A 19,862-nucleotide genomic window follows, 5' to 3' on the forward strand; every position below is an offset into this window, starting at 1 on the left:
CAGGAAGCGTGACACAACGACAAGTGTGTTTTTGTACTCTATATCCTCTCAATATATTTGGACAATTTTTGCACAAATGCACAAACATTAAAATACATATACAAACGCAATGTCTTGACCTGTTTCACAAGCTCTCTTATAAATACTGCCACAAATGAAGAAAAACATTGTTTACAGTCATCGGCATTTTAAACAATATGCAGAAATTCAGTAACCATAAGCTAATCATTTCGCCGTTTTGACAACATTGGATAGTTTCATATTTTTCATATACGTAGACAGCTTTTCTACTTTAAACATCAAGCCGTATTTACAGTATCTCATTAGCAAAACTGATATGCAGACAAAAATAGAGATATTGGTTGGCTATACCATCAAACAACTGCAATATATAATACTTTGGAAACAACTTTTTTTTTTTTGTACATTTTCCCGATGTATATGAATACTGGTGAATTAATCTAAACCAGCTTTTGATTTTCTGTTCATTTTCCTTCCAGTTATTCTTGATACCTGACTATAGTGAAATTTGGGAGTATCCATGTAAACACATGTTCTTACTGATAACAAAAAAGAGGATTTTGCAAGATCGCCCTCTTGTGGTGATAATACAATCTAGAGGTCTTTTGTCAATTCTTCTAATCTAACAACTTCTTAGAAATTTTTCACAAGGTTTTCGATACTATAAATAGTATTCCTTCTTATAACAAGCACCTTGTTCCTATAAAAACCACAGTGAGAGAATTTCACATGTCTGGGCTGCCTAAGCTGCTGACCACAGTATGCTTTTACTATCAGAGTGCATGGTTTATATTTAGACACTTTATCATCTGTACACCAGCCAGAGCAAACAGACCACCGATAGGCCGACCGGCAGCTATGGGCACTTCTCGTGGAGTCTCACAGTCTATGAATGGGATAAAGCAAAATGACAAGGCAAGATGAAGTCTGAGGGTTCTCAGGGACCAACAGGTTACAGCTCATTCTTACATCCTCTGGATCTCAAAGAGACGCACGTCGGTGTCGTACCAGATGGGCGGATCCACATTACTACAGTGAAAAGACAGAACAATGTTAAACTCAGAAACATATTTTATTTACCTGGCGGAATTGAATTAAACTTGACAAAAACATATGCTGGACATATTTTACCCCAACATTAAAAGGAAAATACAGTGCCTCGCAAACCTGAATCATTAATAGGTGCATTGGATAAATGACAACTATAAATTTGAAAAAAATGCATAAATCCAACACACTACTTACTACAATACTTTATTTTATTATATGACAAAAAGTAGATCTCATTAATAATGACAAAGGCTCCACCTCCAATTAAGCAGCCAATAAATTCTATATCAAAAATACAGAATTTTAAATTTCATAATAATGCCAAGTTTGAGTAGTGTGCAGGATTTATGTATTTCCCCCCCAAAATCAAAAGAAAAAATAACTTTACACTTTTTAAATCATTTTATTTTTATAATTTTATTTATTTTTTATTTCTGCTTATTTTTAGAAGCATTATTTTTGTGTGAAAAATAGAATGAATGTCCTCTTTTTACAGTCCAATCAAATGCACATAATCTAGTGCTGCCAAACGATTAATCGCATCCAAAATAAACGTTTCTGTGTACATAATATATATGTGTGTGTACTACTGTATATACGTATTATATATATATAAAAGACACCCACACACAGTATATATTTAGAAAATGTTTGCATGTATATATTTATTGTCATATAATTTATATTATATAAATATATATTCGTCGGCGCCGATAGCCTTGTGGTTAGAGCCGACATATAGCGCAGTTGCCGAGTTCGATTCCTGTCTCGAGGTCCTTTGCTGATCTCACTCCCCTCTCTCTTCGCAATGCTTTCCTGTCATCTCTCTACTGTCCTGTCCATTAAAGGCATAAAAAGCACCCCCCAATTTTTTTTTTTAATATATAAACATATACTATCTTTCATCAATATATACATGCATGTGTGTGTATTTAAATATACACAGTACACACACATACATTATGTACATAAAAACTTTTATTTTGGATGCGATTAATCGCCATTAATCGTTGCCCAGAACTAACATAAATATACATTTTATTTTTAGACTAAATATAATAGCCTGTTTTACCCCCAACTTTTTTAAACAAATAAAATCAAATGAATGATCTGTTTAATATGTTGGATTTAAAAACATCTGTCATGTTTTCGGTTGAAATGATAATTGACGTAATTATGATTACATTCCCTCAAAACACCCGCTAAAAAAACCGAGCACAAATTGTAATGTCATACTAACCGCAGGTAAATGACTCCCCACATGTACGTGCGAAACCACATGGCGGTTCCTGCATTGGCCTGGTATTTCCTGATAAGAATGGGATGGGGCACAGGCAGCAGACCCACTAGAGTGCCGTGCTGAAGAAACTTCAGGATCTCTGATTCATCCGTTAGACCCCTAATTTGAAAACATGATGTAATATTTCACAGCAGCAAATCAAACTACATACAGCTATCAATGACAAACTCTTCTCTTACTTGTCAATGCAGATTTTTTCCACCTGTGGCACCAGAACTTGCAACAAGCGCATGATGGTCTGCAGTGGGAGTTTGCTCTTCCAGGACAGGACCTGCAATATGAGTGCAGACAACAGGTGAAGAGAGCTCTCGTGGGCTTTATTCATACTGGAAATGGTTAACTTAGGGTTGCTCTAAAAGTCGTAATGAAACTAAAGCACTGACAGACATTATTTTCCATATTGTGATGTGCATACGAGTTTAATGGATTATCTACAAATTTAAAAAGTCAGACAGGGTTCTATGAGTCGGTTGTTGATTGGATTTGGAGGTGTGAGTGTTGCTCTCAAAAACAGAGGCAGATGAATGTGAGCTTGCAGAAGAAGGGTTTATGAGGACTTAAGGATTAGAGAAGTCAGACATGTGACAGTTGTATGATATTTTGATCAAAATAAATAAATAAAATAAAATAAATAAAACATATGCATGAATCATTCACAAAATATCAATAATATCCATTTAGAAATTTTAAGTGAATTTTCTTTTCATGGTGACCTAGATTTTGCACTAAAAACAATAACAACAACATAAGAAAATACTCTTTTCTTACAGCCAAATGTAGCAGTTTTCTTAAATTATATTTATGGTTTGGTTCAAATTTCAAATTTTGATCTAACATTAAACAAATATATTTATTTTCCCAAAGACAAAAACATTCATATAAAATAAAAAGATTATTTATAATTAGTGCTGTCAAATGATTAATTGCGATTAATCACATCCAAAATAAAAGTTTTTGTTTGCATAATATAATTGTGTATAACAGTATATATTTTGAAAATATTTACATGTCTATATTCATATTCATATAATTTATATTATAAATAAATAAATATATTTAATATATAAACATAGCATATTTTTCTGAAATATATACATGCATGTGTGTGTGTATTTATATATACATAATAAATATACACAGTACACATACATATATTATGTAAACAAAAACTTTTATTTTGGATGCGATTAATCGTGATTAATCATTTGACAGCACTATTTATAATAAAGGCCATATGCATAATCAATATATTTTCTTTAGACATAAACCCAAATGTTACTTAATCCTGATCAATATAAATTTAATTTCACCTAAAAAGCCAAAAAAGCTAAAGCTCACCAAAATCTAAATTTGTTATAAAATGAAAGTAGAATGTTCACCTAATAAAAAATAAATAAAAATAAAAAAATATATTAGTTTTATATTTTTTACTTACTATATATAAAAACAAGTTCAAAAGACTTTAATGTTTATCGCCATCTATTCAAAATAATCATCAGATTTCATTTTTTTTCTTTTTCTCTTTATCAGAATGAAAAAAAACAAACAAATACTACTCAACACAAATGCAAAAATGTATACTATAATCTACTGAAAATCATTTTGATTCCTGGTTCAAGAAGTGTACACTTACATCATAAACTGTTAATAAAACAGGTTACATGCTCATTGCATGTTGTACTTGCCCAATCTAAGTTATTAACCTGTTACAAATGCAAATTTGATCAAGAACTTTAAGGGATTATAAATGTAGAATGTGAAACTTCAAATCCTGACCCGGGGGCCAGAGTAAAGTATGAATTCTTTAAAACATGGAATAAGATAAACTATATTACAGGACTCAGATGACCCAAAGAGGAAAATTTGGTCATTATTTACTCACCTTCATGTTGCTCCAAACCTGTAAACTGTCATTTTTTCCGTGGAAAACAAAGTGAGAAAATTTGACAAATCTTTATTTAGCCATGTCCTTTACTGTTCCATGGAACATAGAGAATCGGAATAACATGAGGGAGAGTAAATAATGACCATTTGCATTTATGGGTAAACAGTTTCTTGACACAGCGGTTAAAAATGACCCTTGTAGGACACTGATCAGAATGTGATGAGGAAGGTCTTCTTACCCAGTCTGGCTTAGGATTCCAGTGGCTGATGGCAGACGATGATGAGCTGGACAGACGTCTCCTTGCCATCTCTGCCTCAGTGTAGAAGACATCCTGGGAAGAAGCAACACTGTTACAACCTTCATTTGAAGAGCTAGTCGTGGATGCGATTGTGTGCCTGCTCCTCTAACCTCATTTTCTCTTCCTGAGATGGACTCTGTGTCGCTGGTTCCAGCCGCAGCGCTGTGTTCAGGGGTTTGTGGGGGTTCGGTCAGTGGCACAGCTACCATAGTACCGTCTTCTGAAACCTGGGACTTCTCCGTCAGTTTATCGATGCCTGAAGAGAGTTAGCCTGTCTATCAAAGCAACTCACACACAAAGTGCCACTGTCTCATAGATAGCAACTGGTCTTCACTAATACTAACATTTAGCATGCAGTACATGTAAACAAACCAATGAGCAAAGCTACCTGGCATGGCCACCAGACTGGTCTTCAGAGTGCCGGGCTCAGCAGGCACAGCCGGCCGTGAGCCCTCCATGGACACCGTCTCCTGCGAGCTGGTGCGAGAAATAGCGTCTGGAGATTTCCTCTTCCTCTGCAAGGCCTTCTGAATGGTGCTGGGGTCGGAGGGCAGGTTGGCCAGTTGATGGAAGACGTTGCGCTTCCGAATGATGGCGTACACCAAATTACAGTTACCTGAACAAAACATTATAAGAGTTGGGGTCAGGGGAAGAAATTAGCTCAGTTCGGTTCGGTTCAGTTCATCTTTATTCATTTCCCAAAGGCAATTTGGTTGCAGCATACAAGCATTTCACATAAAACAACAAAACACACAATACAAAAAGCACACTCAGTTTCCTTCCTAAAAACTTATCTTAAATTTTAAACTTTACAGCTAAGGGGATAAATGAATGTCTAAATCGATTTGTTTTACTAATAGGGGTCCTATACCGAATGCCAGAAGGGAGAAGGTGAAACTCATGATACATAGGGTGGGAATCATCTAATAAAATGCTCTGGGCTTTACCCAAAACCTGTCTATGATATAACTGGGCCATAGTCATCTGCTTCCTCCCCGTTATTTTACTTCCCTGGTTTACAAGACAATTCTTTTTTTTCACATTTACAGAATTAAACCAGTACAACAGTGAAAAAGATAACAGTGACTCAATATAGGATCTGTAGAACATGCACATCAATGAAATTAATGGAAATGACTATCACAGTGATCAAAAATGCCTGCCAAATTCGAGATACTGCAAAAACGTGTACTGCAAAATTAAACAAAATTTATTACGTCTGTCATGATTAAAGTTAAATGTGAAAATGAAGGTCATACAGTGCTGTTGCGTTACAGCATCCTGAGTTCGAATCCCGGCTCAAGGACCTTTCTTGATCCCACCCCTTTCCTCTCTTCCTGTAAACTCTAAACTATCCTTTCATCATAAAGTCAAAAAACGCCAAAAAAGAAATAAAAAAAATGAAATAAATTAAATGAAAATGAAATAAAAAGTGTAGATTGCAGAATTTCCTCATGTTGCATTTGATTTCTTTTGAAGTGTTGAGCATTATAACCAATCACACACATTTCTGTTGAGCTTATGAATGCAATGGCCAATCAGAGGCGTTTAGATTAGTCACCGCTGAAGATTGAGTCTGTTTCAAAGCTCACGTTTACAGCTTGAAATTATGAAATTATAAAATTGAAATTGAAAAATTGAAAAAATTGAAAAATTGAAAAAAATTGAAATTATATTGAAATTACTCTTGCAAAATTTCTCATTATAAACAATAAAGTACAGATACAATGTAATTAAGAGATTCGCGTAGACAGCTTCAGTGATTATAACTGGAGTTTTTGTGAAGGCCTTTTCACACTGAACGCAAAATTTTGGCGCGAATGAGAGTGCAGAACAGAGCTAGACTGAAGTCATGAACCACTATAGTGATAGGGAGTGTTTTTAATCACTTTCTGTATATAATTTATTCCCAGTTTGAATAAACATTTTTATATACTTTATAACTATTTATATACTTCATGCAGAATATTTACTTTATGTAAATGTCTTTGTTAATAAACATAAATGCCATATCAGAGCCTCTGTTCCACCATTGCAGTGTAAGAATGACAAAAATTTAATTGGCAACAGTCTATTCTGACTGTTTGAAAAAACGCCTCAGGTTACGTATGTAACCATAGTTCCTCGAGGGAACGAGACACTGAGTCCGAAAACGCTAGGGGAATGCCTCCAGCGTGAGCGGCTCTGAATATCGTGTGCAATCTATCCAATGGATGGGTGAGACGTCACGGACGGGGTGACCTAATGACCAGCCGGTATAAAAGTACGTGCGGTGAAACTGGCGTCAGCTTCTAGGAATGAAGCAAGCGCTGGCAGGGATGCCGGAAGTATGGCCTCGGGACCTCTCTTAGGGGAACCATAGCATACCAGCAGTTGGTCCGCCCTTCTCCACATGCCAGCTCTGTGGACGTATGCGTCCAGTGCTCGCACTGGACACATACAGTTTTGCTTTTGCTGGTCAGACTCCCGAAGGGGAGGAGGACAGAAGGCCTGCAGTACGATTGGCCGTGGTGCAGAGGAGGAGACCTTCGGGACATACCCTGTTCTAGGGTATAGAAAGGCTTTGGCCATGCCAGGCGCAAAGTCCAAGTGAGTAGGGGCCACTGAGAGGGCCTAAAGATCCCCAACTCTCTTGAGAGAAGAGAAGGAAAGTGACCTTCAGAGTGAGATGGCGATCGGAAATCTCCTCAATAGGCTCGAAGGGAGGCCTACAGAGAGCTTCGAGCACCACAGCCAGGTCCCAAGGAGGAATACGAGACCGTACTGGGGGCCTTAGCCTCAGCGCACCGCGGAGGAAACGTGTAACCAGGGGGTGTCTGCCCACCAAGACAGGCGTGGTAGGCCGATATCGCTGCCACATAAACCTTCAAGGTGGAGTGGGTTGATATAAGAGACGCACCAACACATGGTGATCTCTCAGGTCTGGGATAAAGTGTTTCCGAGCTCGAAACACGGCCAGCATCTCCAGACAATTGATATGCCAAGTGAGATGGCGACCACTCCACAGACCGTGGGCAGGGTGGTCACTCATGACCGCACCCCAACCGGTGAGGGACGCGTCTGTCACTAGCGTTACGCGGCGACAAGGAGCTCCCAGCAGGAGACGGCCGAACCAGCTGCTCTAGAGACCCCCGAAGGGGTGGCGAGCATCTCAGCTCTGCTACGTTTCCGGCCGGAAGAAACTGAGATGTGTACTCGCTGGAGATCACTGCGCCCTGGAACACTGCACGTGGCAGGGTTAGCAGCCTGATCTCCTGAGGGCACTGAGGAGGAATGGGCACCGTGCACTGCGGTGAACGCCGCTCTTCGCCAGAGGGGGCTACCCTCATAAGCCCTGGGCCATGGGCGTCAGGGCTTTTTAGCCAAGGACTTCTTAGCCTGAAGTACGACGGCGTCGCCGAACAGGCCAGAAGGCGCAAGCGGGGCGTCCAGGAGGAAGACCCTGTCCTTCTCTCTGATGTCAGACAGGGTCAACCACAGATGCCTCTCAGCTGCCACCAGCGCTGCCATAGACCGCCCAATAGCACGGGCGGTCTCCTTGGTGGCGCGAAGAGCCAAATCAGCCTGAGCTCTGTGATGTCATTGCCTCGCGCTCATCTAGCTCTTTAAGCTAGATCAGCCTGGTATGCCTGCAAAACCGACATGGTGTGCAGACATGCACCAGCCTGACCAGCCGCCATGTACACCTTGTCTACCAGCGTTGAGGTTGTATGCAATGGCTTGGAAGGCAAGGACAGAGCCTTTAGAGATGACGCAGCGTCTGGGGACAGATAGCTCGCGAGCGTGTTCCACCCGAGGCACCGCTCTATAACCGCAATCATTCAATCCCCCCACATTACCGTAGTAATCTGAAGAGGGGATGAAGATGCTGGCCGAAAAAGGTCTAGCCCACGATCTCGACACCTCGGTGTGGAGATCGGGGAAGAATGGCAGGCTCCGTGTTGGAGGTGATTGCTTCGTTTGCAGAAAGTGTTCATCCAGTCTGCTTGTCTGCGGCTCTGCTTGCTCCTCGGCCGGCCAGTCGATTTTTAACTTGGCCACAGCACGAGTCATCAACTCCAACAGCTCCTCATACTGGGACGACTGAGGGGGCGGAGCCTCGCCGAGTCCATTCCCCGGGAGAAGTAACCGCCGAGCTGGCTTCCGATCCTGGAGCACGGTCGCCGAATCTGATGGGTGGGGAAAGAGATAGGGACTCGCCCGTCTCCATTCCCTCCAACAGATCCACTTGCGAACCCCACGAGCGCCGACGCCGCTCCGCAGCTACAGAGTTTCCAGAAGAGGACCAGCAGTTCCTGGTGAAACTGGATCTACAGCTTGTACTACGCTGCTCGCACCCTTATAATGTCTCTTTGAGACGACAACACCAAATAAGACTTAAAACAGATTGAATAGACAATACACACACAGAGCGCTTGCTGAATGACAAAAAGCTGACGCCGGTTTCACCGCACGTGCTTTTATACCACCTGGTCATTACGTCACCCCGTCCGTGACATCTCACCCATCCATTGGATAGATTGCACACGATATTCAGAGCCGCTCACGCTGGAGGCATTCCCCTAGCGTTTTCGGACGCAGCTCGAGTTCCTGAAGAGGAACTGGTTACATTTAAGTATTTGGCATAAATTACAACACAGTCACTAAGGTAATTAGATAATAAGGTAATTACATTAATTGCCCTTACGAAGGCAATAAATGCCACTGGAGAACAACTCCATGGAAAAGTTTATTTCTGACCCTGTTTGGAGTCATCTTTATGTAACCTTTTAGGAGCCAGACCACAACATGTACATTAATAATTTGCAAAAGTACCACATGGACTTATATAAACAGATTTGGCAGAAAAGCAAGAGAATGTCTAAAAGGTCCTTCAAAATGAGAATTTATCTTGCAAAGATGAACAAGAGCGTCAATCTTACCATCGAACTGGTACTGAATGATGTTATTGAAGGCCTCCAGCAGGAAGAAGACCAGATGGTGGTTCTGAGGTGCAGAAAACAGGAACCAGTTGGTGGAGAACGCCTCCAAGAGATGAAGGAGCTTGTTGGCCGCAACCATGGAAAGACTCTTCAGGTAGGGAGACACTAAACATGGACAAGGTATTATGTGACAAAAGGACGCAAAGAACACAGCGCTTGACTGTCAGGCACCAAACTACACAGATGAAAGGTTTTTTTTGCAGTAAGCATTCATTCGACATTAATCTGACCATTCCATTTCAAATAAAGCCCTTTTTGATCTCAGGAAACCAACTGGACTTGTCCTCTTTGATGAAAATGACCTCACCCTAAATGGAATAATGGTCACCTCCAGTTTTGTTTTTTCTTTTTTTTCTGACGTAACAACAGATTACAATCTGAATCCAAGTAAAGCCCTGTGCAAACCCAGACACTCTTAATACTCACCATTCACCACAATAGTGAGCAGGCAGTCATAGAGAGGCTGTAAACGCTGATGGCCACTGGTTATTATCTTGTGGAAAACCTTCAAACATAACCGGTTTTTAGAAGTTTAAAACAACATATATGTTTCTATGGTTAAACCAGACACTTATGTGAATTGTAAAACTGAAGCAGACATGCGCCTCACCACGATGAGCAGGTCGGCGTGTGTGCCCGTGAACACAGGGATGTCCATAGGGACATGAAGCGAGTACGGCTTGTTCAGACGCACACCGAAGTTCCTCTCTCCGCTCAGAAGCAGCAGAATGAAGACGCCGATGTGCATGAGGCCGACCCGTGCTGAAGTTCAACAAACAAAACAACAACATCAAGAGCTCATTACAGAATCCATTTACATAGAGATCTTAAAAGGTACAGAAACAAAAACAGGCTGTTTCTAGGTTCAGTAAGACTGAAAAATATTCATAAAAACTAAATAATTAATTTTTGATGTAAGAAACCTTTATAGGTGGACTTGAAGGGGAATAAATAATAAAGTGTCCCCCTTAAAGGTATAGTTCACTCAAAAATGAAAGTTATGTCATCATTTACACCCCTCATGTTGTTCCAAACCCGTAAGACTTCAGTTAATCTTTGAAAAATAAATGAATAAGGGGTCAAGAACTGAGAAACCAAAATTCCCTTAACTGTGCAGTGCCAAGTTTTGAAAAAAACAAAAAAACAGTCTATGCATTGCCTTCCTTCTGATCCCAACGTTAGAAAAGAATGAATGAACTTTATTTTTAATGAAGATCCAGACATCTGCGTCCGTAAGAACTCGGTCTTTGTTAGCTTCATTTTACTGCAGATTCATTTACAAACGAGGCACAATTGGCGCAGGGTTTTCAGAAAGATTGAAACTAAAAGACAATGCTGTGCTGACTATATTGGATCCGTCAGTAATGTCGCAACAAGTGTGAGTAACTGTTTTCATTACTTGATCACTATTACCTTTTCTGTTAAACAGATCATTAGATACAAGAGTATTATGCATTTTTGACCTGAATCACAGCAGCGTCCATCAGTGAAGGATGTAGGCTGTCAAACATACACAACTATTAGCCAATCATAGCAGTGGGCGTTTACTTCCGAGTCTACAATCCGCCACACATATTTAAACAGATTGTTCTGATGAAGAGGGTCAAAAACAGGACAGAAAATAGCCTATTATTTCTAAATGATGTTGTTTTTTGATGTAAAAGTCTTGATAACATTATAAGTGGACCTCAGAGAAGAGTACAGTAAAATAAAAAAAACAGAGGCAGTTCATGACCCCTTTAATGAAACCTGAGAAATTTCTGTCCAGCGACTGAAAGTCCATTCTGCCAAAACTTTGACACTTTAAAAATGTTCATTAATATATTGTCAAGTCACGTCACCTTTATTTATATAGCGCTTTTAACAATACAGATTGTGTCAAAGCACTTTCCAATATCAAAATAGGAAAACAGTGAGTCAATAATGTAAAATGACAAGATTAAACACTCAATTTTCAGTTAAAGGCATTTCATTATTGAATTCAGAGATGTCATTGTCTAGCTCAGTTCAGTTTAAATAGTATCTGTGTAATTAAGTCGACGATATCGCTGGAAATGAAGCATCCCCAGCTAAGCAAGCCAGAGGCTAAAGCGGCAAGGAACCAAAACCAGCTTAAACCAGCAGCCATGCTTCAAAACATACCTAACCAGCATATTCTGTTTTTTTTTTTTTCAATAGGGTAGACCTTAAATGGATAGGCAAAAAGGATGAGGGAAGGATTGTTCTCTGAAGATGAATGGAAGTCTTATGTGTTTGGAAAGACATAGGATGAGTAAACGATGACCTAATTTTCATTTATGGGTGAAGTATGTCTTTAAAATCTTCCATTCGGCACACTTACATTGATCGGCTCGGGCATCGTTCAGGTAAAACAGGATAGGCACTAATATGTCCAACACATCGCTGCTCTTCAGCACAAAGAACAGGAATTTCTGCAACAGAAAAAACAGGAAATAAGTGTGAATTTTCACCGTCATTATTTGCAGATGACTGTATTTAAGCACCTAATCTCTTACTTTGTTGAAGTCACAGAGTTTCCAGAAGAGGACCAGCAGTTCCTGGTGAAACTGGATCTTTTTGGTTGAGTTGGGCAGGTATGTTTGAGTGAGTGGGTTGGTCAGCAGGCGTGCCAAACCTTTCAACACAAAGTCGTAATCCTGCAGACACAAGGAAAACAGCTCAAACATCAAGAGAACAATGCAGTTTCTTCGTATTTTCTTTATATACTCTAAGATGAAGGCTCTCCGTACCTCCTCCCTGTGAATTCTGGACAGGTAATTCACAAACAGGTTATTTGGACCAACAGACTACGAATAAAAAGAAAAAGAGAAGGTATAGCTCACACAATGACCTTTAGACTATTATTATTCATTCTGTCTATCCTGATCCTTTAACTTTTATTGACACTTGCTGTATGTGAGTGGATGTTGTGTACATTATGGGGCGTGATGTGCTTACATCCTGGTCTTCCATGCTGGAGGGGGAGGGTGGGCGGTACGGCTGTCCGCCCTCGTGCTCCAGAGTCACTATGAGGATCTGCACGGCCTGCTCCACCAGCTGCTCACGGTAGTCAGAGAAGAGCAGGTGGTTGTAGGGGATCCCGTAGCCCACCGGGTCATATGCGCACACCACGTTCAGCAGGGAGGTGAAGAGAGGCAGAGCGTGTCTGAAACAAACATGTTTGCAGAACAAAGATGTTTACAGCACTTTTATATTGCTGAAGACAATGTGAGTGGTGTTTACCGGTAGGGTTGGTGTGGTGTTGCTATGCAGTTACTAGGGAGTTTTGGATGGTTGCTAAGATGATGTTAGCTTGATGCTAGGGTGTTCACTGAAAATTGATTTTCTTACTCAGTGTTTTTATCTTATTATCCAGTACAAACATGTAAACATTCTTAAATCAACATACAATGAATTGAAAAGCAAAATGACAAAACATATCAAGTTCCATTTTCTGAAAATGTTATCAACATTAACATATTTACACAAAATATCTGCCAAGGGGGTAAGAAATCTTGTGACAGTCCTTATTTGTTCTTGTTTTAAGCAAAAACGTATTTTTTTAAATCATATGATATCTTGAAAGATTTATGCCAGCACACGCAAGTGTTGTGTTCCTACTTCCTACATGCATAAAAATTTGATAAACCTTTCAGCTATGACATACACTCATATACATGTTATTATTTGAATGTTAATTGAAAGGTGGTATACTGTGGAATAAAACATATTTAAAGGTAACGCTGCAAAAAAAATATTTTTTTTCCCCATTACAAATATCCTAACATTCTTCTCTAAATACATTTACTTGTGAAGCAAAATGGCTGAAGATATTAAGCCTTGTTTTCAAAATTAAGAAGGGTTTTTATTAAAATGAGAAAAAATATATGCCAATAAGGCAGGAAAAATGATCTTGTTTTCCCTTTGAATGAACATTATTTTTCTTCCACCACTGGCAGATATTTTTTTCTTGTTTCAAACAAAAACTAGCAAAATTTGTATAAATTCTTCAGAAAACAAGACTTAATATCTTAATATCTAAAGTCATTTTTCTTCTCAAGTAAATGTATCTTGATTTTAAACATGTTTAGATATTTGTACTAGAATACAAGTCAAATATGTTAAGTAACAAAATCATTTTTTTGCAGTGAAGGAAGAGATGCTTGCATTCTGAAAAATATATAAAAATTAACAAGAGATCTTAAAACAAGACAAAACACCTGCAAATGGGTGAAAAAAATATCCTTGTTTTCCCTTTGAATAAAGTTCATATCAACTGATGGATTTGTTTTTTTTTTAGCATAAACTTTTGATACATTTTTCAGAAAACAAGACCCGATATCTTACGTCATTTTCCTTTTAAGTAAACATATCCTGATTTAAGAATGCACTGAAAAAATACAAAGTAAGACTTTTTTTTTTCAGTTTTCTTTTTTAGCGTGGCTGTGGTGTTCTGAGTGGTTTTAGTGGATGTTGCTGGCTGTTTGCTAGACGGTTTCCTCCAGGCCCAAATCAAAAGCGCCCACACTGAAGTTTACAAACTAGCGTGTAATACTCAGGATTAGAGACTTAACTTAGCAAACAGCACTAGTAAGTCTCCGGGTGTTTAATTGGGGAGTGTTGTGTTTGTGCTCTCGTCTTTTGCGTGTCATACTGACCTGTTTTCAGTGGAACAGAAGAAGGTGACCCAGGGGTTGAGAATACTGTTATCAGATGTTGGCGGCAGATACATGGCCTCTGAGAAACAGGTGAGCAGTAACCTCAACAGCTCAGTCCTATAAACACACACACACACACACAGAGAGGAGTGAAACATGCACCACTGGACGGTGAACACATATAAACTACTCATTTGATCTCTAAATAACTGATCTCAATCTCGGGTTTGGGTGGAAAAACAGGTGCGGGCTTTTAAATGTCTTGTGTGGTTACTGATTAAAAGCTCACCATGGAAACTCAAGTAAACACACATGTGGCTGTGGGAACTGCTCTCACCTGTTGATATCGTGGATGTAGTTGAGAGGGGGCGACTGAGCGAAACCCACTCCAGCCTCCCAGATGTATTCACAGCTGTCCAGCGACTGCATGTCTTCAACCGAGTCCTGTACGTAAGACACATTATTTTTTATAATAAATAAAATGAATAAAAAGTAGATAGTATAGAAAAATAATAGAGAGTGCTAGTGGGACAAGTGTAGATGGAAGAGTGTGTTTTTAGCCATTTAGCCATCTCTTTATATATTTTATATTAGTGCTTGAGCCTTAAAAAGTGGATATTGATTGAATAATACATTTTTAAAAAGGTGCATTTAAAAAACATTGATAAAATGTATAGTTCCTTTTTAAAGCCCTGCCTTAGCAATACCATCAAGGTTTCACTCTATAAAAATGTAACTTGTACAGATGTTGGACTACAAAATCTAATGTTTCCTTCTGTTACTATCCATTTTGACGGACAGACAGAAGTGAACTCACAGGTCTTCCTTTCTTGTGGCTCTGAACAGTGAAGTCTGGACAGAAGAGCAAGTCAGCCACAGCCAATAAAAGAGACTCTGCCAGCGGACGGGCGCCTTCATCTTCTTCCTCCATATCATCCATCTATGCAGAGACAAGCGTAAAAAAAAATACTTACTGTTAATTTTTAAATGTAATTATTATGTTTTTTGTTTTTTTTTTACTTATAATGTATGTTTCATTTGGTTATAATGATTATTTGATGGTAATATTTAAAATCTGACAATGCAGAAAGGGTTGGAATCTATTGTTAGCAATTTAGATTTCTCTTAGAGCAAATAACCATCCACAACTAGGACATAACTTATGATAAAAATGAATAAATGTGCTTGTGTGAACATATCACCTTTGCTGAGGGAAATTCATTTGAGTGTGTTTCATAATCCTAAACTGCTATTTTTGAATGCACTTAAACACAACCTTGAAGTCACACTACTGAATATCAACCAGTTTTTGTGAACTCCAAACAAGAAGGTGAGTTGATAGCACTCAGTGGTTATTTTTTAGTGCGTCCTCCTCACCCCCGCTCTGCCAGCGCCAGGGATGGTGGACCAGAAGAAGCCTCTCCAGTCCTGGTCCTCAAAGATGTAGGGCAGGATTCGAGAGAGCATACGAGCGCAGTTCAGCACGATCTGCTTCTCCTTCTCTGTGGGGCAACCGGACTCGGCTCCCTGAACCAACTTCTCCACCGCCTGTGGAAATACACAGATACACTCATGACAAAACATACAGAAGACAGTATGAACATGAAACATGTCATGCCAAAACATGTAGTCTCACGGTCACCTGAAAAATGTTAAAATATCAGAACGTCGGGTTTTTGAGTTTTGAAGTTTATTTCCTTTACGAAGACTGAAGTAATCCAGAAAGTAGATCAGGAGGTGAAATTGCAAGTAAAAACATAAAACCAAGATACAAATGCTTGTAAAAATACATTCAAAACAATAATAATAGGATATACATATGCATACATATACTGTATACCCAAACATACACGTACACATTTAAATAGATACACATACATTCACATAAAATAAAAATAGAAATGTATTAGACGTGCGCAGAAGCGCAATTTAAAAAAACAAAAAGAGACCCTAAATGTACACCTTATATTTATTAAAATAAAGGTCCAATCATTAAAAAAACAATCATAATTAAATTTCTTATTGTTTAAAAGAAAACTTCAGAGTAAAATATAGGATGGCAGATATTATATTTGATTTCTAAAAAAATCTAAACTATGATGAATATGTAAAATTCATCATATTAACTATGAATATGATCCACTAATCAATGTTTGACAAACACAATGTGGCATAATGTGTTCACTAAAAATGCACTTTAAATGCATAAATTGGGGCTGGCGAGATTTTTTAAAATATTTTTAAAAGATGTCTCTTTTGCTTAATCATTGAGAAACATTATTACAATTTAAAGTAACAGTTTTTTATTAAATATATTTTATAATGTCATTTATTCATGTGACGCAAAGCTGAATTTTCAGCATCATTACTCCAGTCTTCAGGGTCACATGATCCTTCAGAAATCATTCTGATATGATGATTTGCCGCTAAAGAAACATTTCAGATTATTATCAGTGTTAAAAACAGTCATGCTGCTTAATATTTCAATAGAAAATGTAATACTTTTTAAAAGGATTCTTTGTTGGACAAAAACAAAGCATTTATTTTGAAACAGAAATCTTTTCAACTTTATAAAATCTTTAACGTCTCTATTGATTGCTTTAAAGTGTCCTTGCTGAATAAAAGTCTAAATTATTATTATTTTTTTTAATTAGTAACCCCAAATTTTTGAACGGCAGTGTATACTAAACCATATATCTATAAAACTATAAAAAATGTTTTGTACGAAAAGTGTGTTATTTTTCTTTAAAATAAATGACGTTCACTTTGATGTCCTTTTGTTATTGAAACATTCAGATAAGTGTCAAATACATTTGGGGCCATTATGAAACTAAACAGAGTACATGTGCATACACCTTAAATCATTTTTAAATATTGTTACACAATATAATCTCTTTACTTATGGTCTGATGTCGTGCTTTTATTCCTTCAGTACACAGTAAAGCAACACTTCTCTCTTTTGTGAGCTCCTCTGGCAGGTTGTGCACTTGAAGACTACGAAGATTTCTAATCATGTTTTCTTTCTGATGGGCAGCCTCAAACAGGAAGCCCAGGGATTGAGACAGGAAGGGGAAAGCGCCAGCTGTTTTCCTGTCCCACCAACAACTTTAAACTCACACAATCACTGCCTATTATTGATGAGGCACTTTCTCTAATGACTGAATCAATGTTAATGCTACACGTATGTAACAGGTGTCATATTTCAGCACAGAGAGCCATACTGAAGGCTACCTTGTAACACAGTGTTGCCAGATTGGAGGGGGATTCCTCCCGGACGGCTCGGATCTCGGCGGCGGGCAGCAGGGCAAACACATCCTGCACGGTGGTAGCAGTATCAGCCCAGAACTGATCCCAGAACGCGTCATCCGTGGCTTCCACGGGCTATAGGGGAGGGTGAGGAGGATACGCTTTTAATGCATATGTAAATCCTTTTAACACACACACACACACAGACACATGACTGAAGCAACAGCTGGGATGATCCAAACCCTGAATTCATAAATCGCATCAATATTTAATTAAGTTAAAAAATAACAATGCATGTTAACCCTGCAGAGAACAAGAAACAGTTGATCATTTCTTATTTCCAGTTAAAATCCTGTTTAAAAATGACAGTTTTGACATGTCAGGTGTGACATTGGTATTATCCTCTAAAAACTGTTTTAAACAAAATTTTACTGATTTTTATATAACTATTATACATGCAGTTTTGTGGGCTCAGACTAAATAGGATATTTTTAAATAATATATTCCATTTTATTTCTCAACTACCCCTATACACTTATTATTGAAATATTTTTGGATGACTTGTCAATTAAATAAATAAATAAAAAAAGACCACGTCAGGAGGGGTGGGATCTAACATACGTCATCATTTGATTTTATGATTTCTACATATACAAAAACTTAAAAAACAAACAAAAAAAACAAGCAAGCAAACAAGCCAACAAATAAAAAACCTCAAATAAATGGTGCAAAACAAGATATACAACTTTAGTTTTAATTTATTTAGAGAGGTTTATACTTAAAACACCTGAAAGAAAATAATACATAAAATACAGTTATATTAAAGATATGTCTTCGCATGCAGTTTAGCTCTGCGTAAAAAAAAAAAAAAAAAAAAGGTTTAGCGGATACTGCATTTTCACCTAGATTCAAAAATGATATAAATAAATAACATTGTAATAAATTAAAACGATAGCATTATAATTCTTTAAAAAAATGGAGAGGCAACATAACGCAGATATTTATTTCCATCTGCAGATAAACGCATGACACCTGTCTTATTATGGGCAAATACCAGCATCATTATTCTGATTTAAATACCAGTGATTAACGCAGCCATACGCAGTATATGAAGACTAGATTCTGCTTTTATTCCACTGATTTTGTGAGATGTGAGGTGTTGCAGAGGTCTGGTCCGAGGCGCAGTCTCCATCTGGAAACACACAGGCGCTCCTAATAACAGCCTCGAATAACACCGAAGACACAAACCTGTGTTTTTGTGGTCAGCTGTATCACCGCCTTCCTGAAATTCAGCTTCGAGTCCGTATTTCCCATTTTTCTGATATGATCGTTTATTGATGAGCCTCTGGTCTAATCCCTGTCACCTCCTCCTTTGCGTGTGTCATCTGCGGAGGCGGCGGAGCTGCGCTAAAGACACAAACTTCCGGGATGAGGATCTAACGGGCCCACTATGGTCAGGGCGGCCTCATGAATATTAATTAGACAGTGTGACGTCAGGCCAGTAGGCGTAACTGATTGGCTAAAGGGCTCTGAGCGACAGTAAGCGGCCCTCAGCTCAGTCAGCTGTGAAGCCTTGATAACACAGCAGGGCTCCTGAATATTACTTAGGTTTCGTAACTAGAGGTTACCAAGCAACGTCAGTCGGCTCAAATTAATATTCATAAGCCAGGCCTCTGCCAAACTTACCATAGTAGGATTCATAAATTCCAAACGCACTCGGCGGTTGCTAGGAAAACACTGTTTAGCTGAATCTTTTACTTTTCACAGGCATCGCAACCCATTCAAACTTAATTGAAGTAATAGCATTTGCTTTTTAATAAAATCGGAGTGACAAAAAGCATTGGACATGGAGCAAAAAAGGAAATTCGGATATGAAGCAGATTCTGGAAAAACCTCGCGACTCTCATGAAAACCAACGCATTTTTACACTTTAGTAATCAAATGTTTAGTCATTCAGCGTTAAAATGAAACATCAGCTGTCATAAATGCGTTTTACGTATGTCATACTGGGTCTTTATGCAAGTCAGAAAGGAAAACGGACTTATTTGTTTAATTTGACTAATTTTAATGACTAAATTCCATGTACATAAAAAGAAACCATACTTTTTAGCGTTTAAAAAATAAGTAATGAATTATGTCCAAATAAATAAACAAACAAATAAATAAATAAAAACCAGACTGTACAAGCATGCATTTCTTTTCATGTCTTTGTGTAATAGTAACCTATCTAGCTTCCCTTAACACATTGTTATGTTTCTGTATACTTGTTTTATCCATGTGCATATTTTTCAATAAATTAAAGAAGCAGCTAAATAAATAAATAACGGTTTAGCAGCAGCCCGTCGACGAACCAGATAAAAGTAAAATATATTTTCTTGATGAGCAGAAGCGCTGTGGGTATCGGACGTGACGTCCTCGCACG

At 38.4% G+C, this 19,862-nt stretch overlaps 1 protein-coding gene across 1 annotated transcript; it reads right to left on the bottom strand.

Annotated features, from left to right (window-relative positions):
- Positions 1–38: 38 nt before the first annotated feature.
- On the bottom strand, positions 39–18,866 carry hid1a (HID1 domain containing a). Its single transcript, XM_058769656.1, has 19 exons — positions 18,689–18,866; positions 17,426–17,575; positions 15,572–15,742; positions 15,012–15,134; positions 14,532–14,638; positions 14,195–14,311; positions 12,495–12,702; positions 12,287–12,343; positions 12,053–12,193; positions 11,878–11,968; positions 10,147–10,298; positions 9,963–10,041; positions 9,477–9,641; positions 4,943–5,170; positions 4,665–4,810; positions 4,495–4,587; positions 2,551–2,642; positions 2,312–2,470; positions 39–1,050 (listed from the first exon to the last, which is right to left on the bottom strand). The coding sequence occupies exons 1-19, from the start codon at positions 18,752–18,754 to the stop codon at positions 987–989; spliced, it is 2,409 nt and encodes an 802-aa protein (XP_058625639.1). The 5' UTR covers positions 18,755–18,866; the 3' UTR covers positions 39–986.
- Between the last annotated feature and the right edge of the window lie 996 nt (positions 18,867–19,862).

The sequence above is a fragment of the Onychostoma macrolepis genome, chromosome 03 (assembly GCF_012432095.1).
Source record: "Onychostoma macrolepis isolate SWU-2019 chromosome 03, ASM1243209v1, whole genome shotgun sequence".
Lineage (NCBI taxonomy): Eukaryota > Metazoa > Chordata > Actinopteri > Cypriniformes > Cyprinidae > Onychostoma > Onychostoma macrolepis.

Coding starts and splice junctions, on each gene's coding strand:
- hid1a (XM_058769656.1), bottom strand. CDS start 18,754: ATGGGAAATACGGACTCGAAGCTGAATTTCAGGAAGGCGGTGATACAG. Junction 17,576..18,688: donor AGCTGACCACAAAAACACAG/GTTTGTGTCTTC, acceptor CCTCCCCTATAG/CCCGTGGAAGCCACGGATGA. Junction 1,051..2,311: donor TGGGGAGTCATTTACCTGCG/GTTAGTATGACA, acceptor TTTTCACTGTAG/TAATGTGGATCCGCCCATCT.